Genomic DNA, 13310 nt, shown 5'->3' with positions numbered 1-13310 from the left:
CATGTTGCAGCTGTCCATGTTGACAAAAGATATTCATGCAAAAAGATTTTTATTTAGCCTACCAGAAAGTCAATGACTGTTGTCTTAATCTTTCTCCTGTGCAATAAAAACCATTAAACTCGTCTTCTTCAGTGTCATAATTGAAAATCCTCAGAATTGCTTTCTGTTTTATTGTCTTGTTTTATCCTTCTTCTTTCAGACCCCAAAAAATGCCGACTAATGGCTATTTGGTGCCGGACGACTTCCAGCAGAGAAACCTGGAGCTCATCAAGTCCATTAAAAAATATCTCCACCACGACGAGTCCAGTTTCAACCAGTTCAAAAACTATTCGGCTCAGTTTAGACAGGTAACGTCGGCGCCTTTGCCATTTTGTACTCAATAGATTATATAAGTGAAATGACTTGACCAGTGGAACCTGAACTTTTTCATCAATATTAAAGAATTATTTACCTTAAACAATCTCCTGAATCTTGCTGAAAAGTTACCTGTAAGATAGTTTTATTTTTAATTTAAATGGACTAAGAAACTAGAAACTAAAGGAAAAATACTTGACAATATTTTTGCAGGTTCGTAAGTAAAAAAAAAAACCCTCACCTGACTGCTTCCCTGTTTTCTGTAACCGTCTCCTCTCCGCTTCCAGAGCGTGATCTCGGCGGCCCAGTACCACCGCAGCTGCAAGGACCTGCTGGGCGACAACTTCAACAGCATCTTCAACGAGCTGCTGGTCCTGCTGCCGGACACCGGGAAGCAGCAGGAGCTGCTGACCGCCCACGCCGACTGCAAGGCGCTGGAGAAGCAGTCCGGCGCCAGTGGGGGGAAGAAGAACAAGAACAAGAAGAACGCCTGGCAGACGCCCGCCACGCCGGCCAACACGGCGGCCGAGCTGGACTGCCAGGTGTGCCCCACCTGCCGACAGGTTCTGGCCCCAAAAGACTTCAACTCCCACAAGACCCTGCACATCACCGAAAGCGAGGAGTTCCCCTCCTTGCAGTCCATCAGCCGCATCATCACCCGTCGTTCCCTTCGCCCCCCGTCAGTTTACGTCTGTTTCCGGGCGACATTTCAGCTGCAGCTCTGTGAAGGCGTGGCAGATGCAGCAGCCCGTTTGCCGTTTACGCAAACAGAGGGAGCCTCAGGCCTTCCTCTGAGGCAGATTATATCGATGGGTGGGTCCAAATGGTTTTCCACTTGGACCTGCTTCCTTCAAGGACGCCTCCAGCTGGCACTCACTGAGAGCGTCTGTAATCAGAACTGTGACTATAATAATAATAACAATAATAATAATGGAGGAAGTTGGGTTGCGGTCTGAGAGAGGAATTCAAATGATTGATTTTTTTTTTTAACATTGCTTTTTTTGCTTTCACTTAAACGGAGAACTGCACTTTGTCTTGGTAACATGAGTCATTATGAGCATGCATGGCAGCGGTGCTGCTTGGTTAAACAACTAAGCAATTCAGTTCCAGTAATTAGTATCGTATTTATTTAAATATAACAGATTAATTGCTTAGTTTTTGCTGCTTAATGCCAGAAGGTGGTCAGCTAGCTGATGGTGCAAGGATTTTCTTTTTGTCATGATGTGACAGAAAATAAGCTGCTTCTGATATTGGAACAAATTTTTCTGTTGATATTTAAAGTGTTATGAACTTTTTTTTTTTTTTTTTTACATTCACACTCATTCCGTTCATATCCCCATCCGGTAATCTTGGCATGTTCGTTGATCACCACCAGGGCTGTTGTACTGTACGAGGTTTCAAAGAAACAAACTCATCTTCAGTCCTCTGCTTCTCCTTAAGAATCACTGGGAAATGAGACTGAGCTCGTTTGACTTTAGTCCCAGCTTTAAATTATTGCACATTTTACTTTGATTTGTCTGACTGAAGAAACATAACCTCCATCAAGCACCTTAATGTGTCGACACAAGTGCCAGCGCTTCTCCTTCTGTTTTGAGGTTTCTGGTTTTGCCCGGAAATCGTACATCAGTGCACTGTTTTCCATCCACTTCCAATAAAGCTGATCGCATTGGACATCTGTCTCATCACTGTTTCTAGTTCAGTCTGTCATATTCCAGCTGTATCGGACTGAACAAAAAAAAGATTAATTTTTATAGAGAAAAAAAGCCTGTAATAGAAAAAAGTTAGTTTTTTCTATTTTATATAAAACATTACATTAAATGTGTACTGTTTTTTTTTTTTTTTCATTTTAACGGGGCAGTATTATGTCTTCCAAGCACATTGTGCAATATTGTGCAATTTCAGTTATAAAAATGCTGTATTAGAGGTGTGCCGATCGATCAGCCACCGATCATAATCGGCCGATTTCCGTGAAAAAGTGTATGATCGGTGATCCCCGATCACGGTCTCTTGCTGCTGATCACCAAAACCGATCACATTTTTCTCACTTCGCAGCCTGCGTGTGCAGCTCATCTCTTTCCTTCACACTGCGCAAGCGCGCTGCAACAAATCCTGTCGTGTGGAACTATAACGCTCTGAGAGCGACACGTTTGCGTGTTGCGGCGGAAAATTACCTCTGGGGTGAAGCACGTCAAAATGCATCAACACAACGAATCTAACATGGCATTTAAAAGACAAGCACTTGACGGAGTTTGGCTGTATTTTCGAGGCTCAATGCAGGAAAAAAGGACATCCGGAGCGGCCAGATGGCAGGTAAAGTAGCGCACAAGGACAAACTCACCCGGATTAGCATGACGGTCAGAAAGCTAAACAAATACCCCGAAAAATAATTGAAATCTTTGAGCTTGCGGAGTAAGACGCTGGTTCTGAGATGGGCCTCATGGATGATCGGTATCGGAATCGGCAGCAAAAAACCCCGATCGGAACATCCCTACACTCTATATATCAAATATGACATCTGACTTTGAGGGCCTCTGTCTCTTTAAAAGCTCCGGCTCTTCCTGAAGCTCCGCCTTCAGGAAGTCGTCGCTCCTGTATTATTAACCCTTTAACAACGTTTTTACCAGCGTTTCACTGAGAAGGAGCTGGTATATTAAGCTCAGCAAACGCGTAGTTCCACTTTGCTTTTTGCCGCATATACATGTTTCACACCATTAAAAACATTTTAATATCAGGTGAATTTAGCTGCTGCTAATTAATTTAGGTACATTAATGTTGCAAAATGATGCTGCAGAGGAGAATTCATTATTTCATTCAATTTGTAAAGTTGTCCTGATCCTGAAGAAACAAAGCGGCTCCATTATAGTAGCACCACCATGTTTGCCTGCTGGTATAACATTATTTGGTGGATTCAGAATGATTCTGAAAAACTATGGGTTGTTTTTCCCCACGAAGAGGTATTTTACATACCAAAATCTAGTTTGGATTTTTTTTTTTATGTTTATTTTCCTTGAACTTGCATCTTTGTGTAGTCGTCCATTTTGAAGGGACACAATCTTCTGAGTTCCTTGAAAACCGTTATCCAAAATTGTATTTCAGCTACATAATTGTGAGGTAGAAGTAAAATGTAAAGTGATTATCAAAAATTACAGTCAAAATTTCAGTTGTGCTCTTCAAGACTCGTGTCTCCTTTTAAATAATTTGCTCTGTCTGCAGAAGAATGTATTGAACAGTAAGAAGGTACTGAATAGTATTGCTTCCCCTTAACACAGCATGCTGACGCTCAGACATGGTGGTGGCAGCATCATGGTGTGGAGACACTCACACCACATTTTTCAAGGATTCTATTTTCAAGCAAATTTAAAAATTGTGTGCCCTAATTACAGCCAATAAAAACATGACGAAATCTTTCTCTGCTGCCAACTCCATGTCCTCTGAGTGTAGCCACCGCTGAAATAATGACAGAAACACGCAGGCCAAAAGCGATTTTTGTCTTTTTTTTATTGGCGTGATGGTCAGACTGCAGTCCAGGTAACAGACAGTGACACACATCTCTGTACACAGCGAGTTTACACTGAAGAGGCCATACAGCTTCAGAACAGGAGGAAACAACTTAGAAACATGTTAAAGGGCTACAAAAACCAACGTCCAGTTCGTCAGTCAGCGAGAATCCTCGTGTTATTTTCAGATTTGTTTTAAAGGGGAGGGGCTGTAGGGGACGGGTGTATTGCAAAAATCCATGCAACCTACTGTTCTGGTACCACTGACGGCGCCAGCTGAACTACATCTAACAGCCTTTTCATCACTTCAGCTTCACAAAACAACAGAACGATGGCGTAAAACATCGACGTCGGCCCTGTTTAACGAGTTCTCCACAAAGTATTTGCAAAAAGGAGTGCAGTCTAGGTAATAAATAACTCTTTTTGATAATATTTTCTTCTTTTCAGTAGCACAGGACAAACCAGACCCTGGACAGCATCACACAAGAGTTCAAGAGTTCCATTTACTTCATGAACATACTGAGGGTTTTTTTTTGCTCGATTTTTTAAAATTATTTATTTATTTGTACTTTTTTTTACAATCAACCAATACCACATAGTGTACATAGGGCAGAGCACAAAACACAGAGAATGCTTGTATCATTATTATTATTATTATTATTATTATTATTATTATTAATAATCATCATCATCTACCACACTGACTGAATAAGAGACTGAAGCACTGAGAACGATAAAACATCCTGACCTGACAGCAACCCAAATTCATTACACTAACCCAAAAGGGACTTAAAGCAAAAACAATTATGCTTTTTTTTTACCCTCTCCCTCTTAAATAATATCATTATGATCATTTCCCACCACATGAAATGTCTTCATCTCACTTTTTAGAGTTTAAATTCACTGAATTGGGCCAAACGCACCAGGCGGGCTGGTGCTGTACCGCTGTAAACACGGTGACAGTCAAGTCAGTCAACCACTAGGGGGAGTAGTCGGGTTCAGACGCGCAACATAAATGACTTGTCCACATGATTCCGTGCATGTTTGATAATTAGTTTTTCCTCATCTGAATTTAGAAATTAAAAATAAATGAAAAGTGATTTATTATTTTTTTTATGAAAACAGAAAATATTAAACTGAAGGACACTGTGGGGGTTTTTTTAATCCAAAACGTCCATTTAAATTTGTTTGAGTTTTTTCCACTCAGCTTTCATTTGTACCAACCTGCTGATGTTTCCTGATGCAGAAATACCAACAACCTGAAACTGCTTTACACATTTAAACACTCATCCAGCTACATGTGTAAATATATGAGTGATCTCCAGGATCACAGTGTTGAGAAAAACACTGAGTGAAGAGCCAGAGTTCCTCTTTTTGGGGACATTTTTTTTTTTAAACTCTACTGCCTGCTTGTCAAAGCTCTGCGAAACGCCTCGGAGCCAACTTAAAAAATGACTTATTTTTTATATATTTAATGAACTCTATACAAAAGGTTTAAGTGTTATTAAGTCCAACTTGCCAAGCTGACTTTTGAGAAAATATTAGTGTCAGCCCACTGTTAAAAAATAAATAAATAAATAGCTGAAATAACCCATTAGACAAGACTTCCGAGAAGAGTCTTCACATTTGGTGCTGCTTATTGAAAATAAATAAACCTCTTGAGTTCATGCTTTGGACTTTGGATAACTTCAGTATACAATTTAGGATGAATTATAAACAATCTAAGTTAGCGCGCAAGACAGAGTTTGCTAAAACTGTCACAAAAACATGTGGAGGAAGAAAAAAAAGGTTTATTTGGCAAAAAGTCAGACATCAGTTATTCTCCTCCTGCATGATGATCTCAGTTGCTCTCATGTGAACCCCTCATCACAACGACAGATCGATGAATGGCAAGAGTGTGTGTGTGTGTGTGGACCACAGCACAGAAGTGATGGTGCTATATACATCGGAGCAAAAGGTGACCCACATCCTCCCGACATCAATCCATGTCACGATTAACCCCCTCGGATCTAAACGCGGGACTGGAGGATTGACGGATCAGACGTCAACTCTAGATTCATTCTTCTTTCTTTTGCCTGAGACTTGACCCGACCTCAACAAAAGCTCATCTGTATTCTAACCTCTAAAGAAAATGCTGGGAAAACTAACAGTGCAATAGCAAACACAGGACAGTTTGGCAGCGTTAAAAAAAAATGGAAACATAAAAGGACCCAGTTTCTCCAGAAAAGCCCTACACACCTCGTCTTACGCTCTTACCATAGGATGCCGTCTCAGATTACACACCTCATTTACATTCTCATCCACTACGGATGAATTATGAGACTGTTTGCTCACAAACTCTGAAGGCAAAAACTGAAACGAAAGATGCTTCAACAAAGTGTCACTTCTTGTTTTTTCAACCATGTTGTTGCAGCTTTTGGTTTTTCCTTCAACATGTAGCACATGTGTAGGTTTTTCACTTGAAATTTCAGAGGATTATGTCATGATCTTTTTTTTTTTTAAATGTGAAAAATTAAGCACTTGGACAGCTGTGTGTGCCAACTAGAAATGTCAGATTATAGTTTTATCGTTTCTTCACTGCATGTAAAAATAAGAATAAAATCAATGAATATTAAATTGATGAAAATGATTAAAACGAGCACTTAACTAGAAATGCCTATAAGAAATAATTCAAGGTAGATGATGTGATGGTCAACCAAATATATCACAAAGTAAAATTTATTTATAATTGGTTCACTAATTATCTGCATAATAAGAGGGGAATACAAAAACGCAAAACAAAACATACAAAAAAAACTCAAGGGTTCCCCTAAAGAAAATTCTGCCCAAGGCCTGATTCAGATTTTGCTCTGCTCTGCAGAAAAGTAAAACGCTGCATTGGAGAATTGAGTTATCGTTGTAATCAAACTGAACTGCCTACAAGAATGAAATAAAGCCTCAGAATTCATCTACCAGGACAAAGCAGAGAAGAAATATTCTCCGCTGTGATGCTGTTTACATCTTTGAAGATTCCTAGAAAGACCCTAATTCTGGGACTGATCATTTCAATTTCGAGAACTGCTCATTTGTTATGCATGTTTGTATTAGAAACTTTCCAGGGTAAGGATTTTACAGGAGTTTCAGAAGTGTGTTATTTGAGACAGAACCTACAGTTGACCTGCCCTGACTATGACCTCTCTACCTCCAATACAGTACAGTGTGTACCTACCCTACAGTACATAAGAATGTGAGATATTGCACTAAGTCACTTTCTGAACAATATGGCACTTAGTTGATCTCCACATCTGAAAACGTACAGATTCAGAGCAGATGATCACCAGCTGGGAGCTCAGGAGGAGTTATCAGTGCAGCTTTAAAAAAAAAAAAGATATATAAAAAGAAAGAAAACAAGAGCATTCCCAGTGTTTGGCAAGAAAAGGGGACACCTGAACGAATGAAAGCAACAAGATCAAGGAGCTCCAAGAGAGCACCTGTAAAACAGCTTTGTTGTGGTGGAACTTGTTCAGCACTTCATCTCTTTCTTTGACAAAATGGTTTTTGAAACACTTTACTTGCGACCCGCTTCTGTTTTCCCTCCTCTGGTTTTGATTTCAATTTATCTGCGTTGATGCAGGAGGAAACTCCTTTCTGCAGGTCTAGAAAAAAGGCAGATAAAGCTGGAATGTTCAGGAGGGGTCAGGAAACGAGAGGAGGAAACAAAGAAGCAGACGCCTGACTATTTTCTTCTCTCTCTCTCTTTTTTTTTTTTTTCTTTTTTTTTAGCCTTTTCTAACAGCGACTGAAAACTGCGCCCCGGATCAACTCATAAACAGCTTCACTTGAAACAGAAATCACAGAAAGCTATTTTCTCTCTCATCTGCAATCCTTCCACCGTCACATCCGTCTGTCCTAGTAAATGGGAACCTGGTATGTGGGGGCCGTGTTGTTCTCGGTGAAGGGCGGGCTCTGGTAGGCTTCCGTGGTCTCGGCCGGGCCGCCGCCCGGCGAATTGGACGGGTACGGCTGGGTGGGCGCGGCGCCGTCCATGTGCTCAGTGGTGAACAGGGTCATGTCTGTACCCAGAAGGTACTTCTGGACTGCACGCACTGTTAGGCCAGCCTGCAAAGGGCAGCGGAGGGGGCAGGGATGATAAAGTACAGTAAATTATTCAAGATGCTGCACAGTCAGAGTGAGCTCATCAAAATCAATAGCCAGGGTTTCATCCACGTAAGAAAATCCATCAAACACGACTGGCTGAGCTAAATCATGCCGGATATGAAATGTAAACAAACTGGTGTCTTCTGTTTTCCAGTTTCCTTAGAGAGTACCGTGGAGTTTCTTTGAAATAATATGTCTTATTAAGAAATGATAAATATTACTATCGTGTTCAAAACCCAAACATGGGCCTTAAACAGGCGCTTAAGCTAAGCCAAGACAACTTAGCTTTAGCTAGCTAGTCATCTTAGCTTGTTTTCTTGCTCAAGGCAAGAAACCAAGTTAGCTTAGTGTTTAAGCTAAGCTGACTTAGCTTTGCTTAAACGAATTTCATCTGGGTTCTGTCCAACCCAAAATCCACGAAATAACTCAAAAACTGTCAGCACAGAGAAACATGGTCTTAGTCACTCACATACTAAAGAAAAAAAAAAACAGTTTAGCCTTTTGGTTTAATTTACTAGCACAGTCGATGCTAATCACCTAACTTTAGCCTGGCTGCTAACCAGAAGGCTGTCTGTTTGCAGTACAGATTGAGATGTCTGAACTTTTTAGCAAAATTATCAACCTTCACCACCAAAACATAGATTTTAGGTTTTTATTTAAAAAGATATCAAAAGCCTGCTTATTGGTGATCTTTGTTTTTGTTTTAAATAATAAGCTACATAAGCAATAAGCCAGCCGACATCAAAATTGCTGTTTTCAAACAAACAATGGGACGCCAGGTATAAAAAGACGTCCTGCTTTATTTCAAGAGCAGTGCTCTGATTTGCAAATCCTGACTCCCAAACGTTCCCGACCGAACACCCCAGAGGCTAGGCTGTTCTGGAAACAGGAAATGACTAAAATTCCCCAAAGCTGATGTGCAAAACTGATTAAAACCAACTAGAAACATTTAGATTAATCTCTGGTCCTCAAGCAAGTCTAAGTTGCTATCAAAGTTGCTCTCATTTCACTGTTGTTACACGTTAAATGTACGGAGTAGAGCTGCTTTTAACGTTGGGTGATAAGATCGTAGGTTTTTAGAGATACAAAGATAGGTGAACTAATCTTCTTGAGGCAGAAACTGATCCATAACTTGGAGGGAGTAGTCCACCATTTTCCAATTGATTTTTTAAAAAATCCAGCAGGATCACATCATCTACAAAAAGCAAACCAGACACCATCCTTTCCAAGACTTCACCTTGAGATCTTGTCCATCAACACCACTAACAGAATCAGTGAAAAGGAGCAGCGCCTGTTGGCGAACACTTTCGATTTTGTGCTGAGCAAATGGACACGGCTCTTGCTTTGGTTGTACAAAGGCTTGAAGACGTGATAAAGGTGAAGAGACAGTCAGCGCTGCTCCAAACCCAGTTTATGGGACCCATTTATCAATTTCAAAACCAGGCTTTTGGGCATTTTTCTTCCAGTGCGTGCGTGGTTTCATAGCCTTACCCATGTGATTATGGAGAAGAAGGAGAAGGCGATTGCTGCCCGTGCTGCGTCCGCTCCCTGGTTGAGAGGCAGATCGTTGACTTTGGTCCGAGACCACTGATTGGCTAGGAAGCAGAAACTTACAAAGTACAGAAAGGTCCAAAAACCTGCAGGAAACCAGCAGAACAAAGAAATGTTATTGCCAAGGAAACTCGTTTGATGCTCCTGGCAGGAACGACCTGCGGTCCATTATTTCCCATTTCTCACTTCCTTGAACTGAGAATAAATATTTTAGGAATTAAAAACAAAAAACAACTCTAATTTCTTTAACGGATGAAACCAGATTACAGTTTCATTTCGCCAAATGTTTACATGATGTTTTGGAGAACCTACTTTCAGCTTTAGTCTGGTTTCATAAGTTCTCATTGAATTTGTATAATGCTCACCTTTGTTTTCAGAGAAAAACAACACCTATTACTGCCTCTTACACGACCTTAGGAGGGATTAATATCTCTTGAAACTTTTTTTTATTTAGTTGCACTACGACTACAAACCTAAATGTTTATTATTATTCTGACCTTATGTAACAAGCCGAGGTAATGTTTGATTGTGAAACTGAAAAATGATACATGGGTTTTATTTTTTTTATGAATGGAAATCGCCGGGGTTATGTCTTTACTGGCTTTGCACTTTTCTGTCCATTCTTCTTTGCAAAAGAATGTGAAGGTTAATCTCTGCCGTAGTCTCAAATATTTTTGCTAACTTGAACAAGTTTTCTTCTTCTATGGTTCAGGTTAGTGACCCACAGCATGACACTGAGGACGATGAATTCAAGATAACGTGCAGCGTTGGTTTTCCTTCTTCCACACGTGTGTCCTGTCCCCTTCTGCAAAGTTCGATTTGACCTCTTCTCACCTGAGAAACCAATCTCCAGCATCACAGCCTTCTTCCTGTCTTTGACCGAGCTGATGGAGGAGAACTTGTAGTCGAGAAGGAAGAAGAAGGAGCACGCCAGCAGGCCCACCAGGCCCACAAACACGCCGTAGTTGCAGGCGTCGCCGTTCCTGTTGAAGACGCAGTGGAGGCGCTCGCTGCCCAGGTTGACGTAACCCTCGTTCACGATGGAGGCGAAGACCACCAGGGAGAATATCTGTGGTAGGCAGGAAGAACAGGAGGCGGATGAGTTAAATGTGTAAATTTAGTGTGAAAAATATCAGTATTGTAGGATTGAAATTCTCTTTTTAGTGCTTAGAAACATTTTTTTTTTTTTTTTTCAGGGACATTGAATGCAACGTGGTCTAAAAGCCCCTCTTTGGCATTAACCTAATTTCTGCTTGGGCTTTTTTTTTCTTCTTCTTCTTTGACTGTCTGAAGATGAGGATGCTTCACTTCCTCTACAGAATCAAACTCCCCTGAACACCAAACACACGAAACAGAAGTGTGCCACCGACTGCTGTGGCGACTGCCATGTTCGTCTCACAGCGTCGAGTTAAAGCTTTTACCATGAAACACCTAGTTCCTCTCTTTGTTCAGGACCTAAACTCCAACATGGGTCAGCTGACCGGCAGTCTTCAGCTTAATAAGGCCATGTGACACACCAACACAGAGAAAAATGCACTCATACTGGGGGGCGTCTGGGTCATATGATGAAGAAAGGACACACAATGGGATAATGTCAGGCCCACATTCTAACCTCATCACATGAGGGGATGTAATCTGAGCAGAGAGACGCGCAGGAGCTCTGGGTGAATCAGTGGGATGAAGCGGCGTTGAGCGTCACGGTGACGCATCGTTGAAGTTCAAAACGGTAGTTTTCTCAAGTTTCCTGTCCTTTCCACTTAAATATTATCTTTTTTTTTTGTTTTGTTTTTAGAAAAAAAAAATTACGTATTTTTTAAAAAAAAGCAACAAAAATGAAAATCACTGGCAAATTATTTTGCCAGTGATTTATTCTGTTTTTGCTTCGTTTTTTTTTTTTAGCCACACTTGAATGCTTCGGATTTTGAAGGAAATTCTAATGTCATATAAAGAAAACTTGAGTAAATGGCAAAAAGTAATTTTCTTTAATCGAGGAATAAAAAACAATTCTATCCAAACAGACATGGAACAATGTGAAAATGTAATCCTCTTACTAAATTATGATCTTATCAAATTATGTCTTAGTAGCCTTAGTCATCCCTGCAGAATCAAATTTAAAAAAAAAATTAAAAATACTTAAACAGAACCTGTCTGACAAAATAAGCTACTATAGCTCAAAAAGCAGTAAAACCTTTATAGAGAACCTTAAATTGACAAAATAAATAAATAAATAAAATCACAAAAAAATCTTGTTGGCACACTTGTTCACTTTAAAACCAACTATGATAAACACACAACACAAAAATATTTGGTGGACCCCCAAATTAAATTCTGCCCAGGGCTCCAGTCAGCCTTTTGCAGGCTCTGGATTCATTACATTTCTAATCTTGACTGATCTTCCATATGTCTGCTGGAAATATTTATAGGTTACAAGAATCTAAGTGAAAAATGTTATGGCCCATCTATAAAAACAAACACACACACACGCACACAGACGCTCTGTTGTCAGAAGACGTAAGATAATGAAACGCACTGCACGCACTTCATTGTTCCACAAACCCCTGGGCCGCTAAAGACGAGCTCCTTCGCGGAACCCGAACGTCAGACCACAACGCATCTCCGTGGTCCTGCGTGCGTAATGATGCTGGCGGACCAATCACAGGTGAGATGGCAAACGACAGCCGTGTAGGGTAAAACCATCAGCTGAAAATTACATTGCAAATAAAATAAAATAAAAAATGGAAATAGCGTTTAACTAAACCAAAATAGTAGCATCTAGTGTGTGAGTAATTTGGTTAATTTGATGAATAATTAGCCTGAGTGTCTGATTCTCTGATCCGATCTGCTGTGTGTGCGTGTGTGTGTGTGTGCGTGTGTGTGTGTTTCTAAAGAGGTGCCTGGTGAGGTGTGACCTGGAAATAACAGCACCGGGCAACAATAGGTCACTTGTACCCCGGAAAACATCTGTAGTGGAAGCAGTTATGGACGGTGTCAGCCAAACAGCAGGCCCTGGTAACACCCTGCACCAGATTTCTTGAACACACACACACACGCGCGCGCGCGCGCTAGCGAGCACACACACGCATACACACACAGCAATTCACCTTCTTTTTTTTTTTACGTTTCTATCCGCACACCCCGCTGCCCAGCTTTTCCCCACACGCACATGAACAGCCACACTAATAACAGGCTGAAATGCAGCACGCAAACGGAACATGTCTCACCCAGGAGAGCACTCTCAGGATGGTCTGCGGCTGCTTGGCGAACGTGATCGGGTCCACAGCGGTCCCGGTTCGGCCCGCTCCGAACGATCCCACTCCGTCCATCTTCTGTGTGTGTGTGTCTCTCTCTCTTTTTCTCTCTCTCTCTCTCGGTGTGTGCGCTCTGTGCGGCTCCACGATCACCCGGCTCCGCGGCAGGATGGATGCGCTGCTGCGCGCTGCTGAAGGGACGGGTCCTGCGCGCTCCCAGTGGCGCGGGGACGAGCACCAAAGACGGGCGAGAGAGGGAGAGAGAGAAAGAGAGCTGCCAGATGTAAATGTATTCATCTGTGCTTAAATTAATGTAGCTTTAAAACATTGTTTTGACTTTTTTTTAAAGTATGATTCTGTAGGGAGGTTTTGAGCAGTTAGTATATTAATTAATATCAGTAGCACATCCAACATTTTTTGCTTGGATAAGGAGAAAGTTGTCGAAGTTGGGATGTGAGGGAATGAGGGAAGCTTCATGAGGAATTTTGTACCAAAGAGTTAGTCCAGTTAACTTCCTGTTTTC

The 13310-nt window shown here is 41.2% G+C and overlaps 2 protein-coding genes across 2 annotated transcripts; one reads left to right on the top strand and one right to left on the bottom strand.

Annotated features, from left to right (window-relative positions):
* The first annotated feature begins 164 nt into the window (after window positions 1–164).
* Window positions 165–2025, top strand: LOC103147408 (zinc finger protein 598-like). Its single transcript, XM_007565728.2, has 2 exons — window positions 165–347; window positions 642–2025. Exons 1-2 carry the CDS (start codon window positions 210–212, stop codon window positions 1308–1310), a joined length of 807 nt encoding a protein of 268 aa, XP_007565790.1. The 5' UTR covers window positions 165–209; the 3' UTR covers window positions 1311–2025.
* Window positions 2026–4387: 2362 nt separating this feature from the next.
* LOC103147407 (synaptogyrin-3-like) lies at window positions 4388–13286 on the bottom strand. The gene is made up of 4 exons (XM_007565727.2): window positions 12761–13286; window positions 10374–10608; window positions 9480–9625; window positions 4388–7949 (listed from the first exon to the last, which is right to left on the bottom strand). The coding sequence occupies exons 1-4, from the start codon at window positions 13082–13084 to the stop codon at window positions 7740–7742; spliced, it is 915 nt and encodes a 304-aa protein (XP_007565789.1). The 5' UTR covers window positions 13085–13286; the 3' UTR covers window positions 4388–7739.
* Between the last annotated feature and the right edge of the window lie 24 nt (window positions 13287–13310).

This window comes from Poecilia formosa, unplaced genomic scaffold (assembly GCF_000485575.1).
Source record: "Poecilia formosa unplaced genomic scaffold, Poecilia_formosa-5.1.2 Scaffold182, whole genome shotgun sequence".
NCBI lineage: Eukaryota > Metazoa > Chordata > Actinopteri > Cyprinodontiformes > Poeciliidae > Poecilia > Poecilia formosa.
The sequence above is the reverse complement of the archived record's forward strand: the minus strand, read 5'-3'. Positions and strand labels throughout refer to the sequence as shown.

What these genes read in the sequence shown, in the direction of transcription:
- LOC103147407 (XM_007565727.2), bottom strand. Translation starts at nt 13,084, where the DNA reads ATGAATACATTTACATCTGGCAGCTCTCTTTCTCTCTCTCCCTCTCTC. An exon ending in TCCTGAGAGTGCTCTCCTGG is followed by an intron (nt 10,609 to 12,760) that starts GTGAGACATGTT and finishes TGCCTACCACAG; the next exon opens with ATATTCTCCCTGGTGGTCTT. An exon ending in GCTGGAGATTGGTTTCTCAG is followed by an intron (nt 9,626 to 10,373) that starts GTGAGAAGAGGT and finishes GGTTTCCTGCAG; the next exon opens with GTTTTTGGACCTTTCTGTAC.
- LOC103147408 (XM_007565728.2), top strand. Translation starts at nt 210, where the DNA reads ATGCCGACTAATGGCTATTTGGTGCCGGACGACTTCCAGCAGAGAAAC. An exon ending in ATTCGGCTCAGTTTAGACAG is followed by an intron (nt 348 to 641) that starts GTAACGTCGGCG and finishes CTCCGCTTCCAG; the next exon opens with AGCGTGATCTCGGCGGCCCA.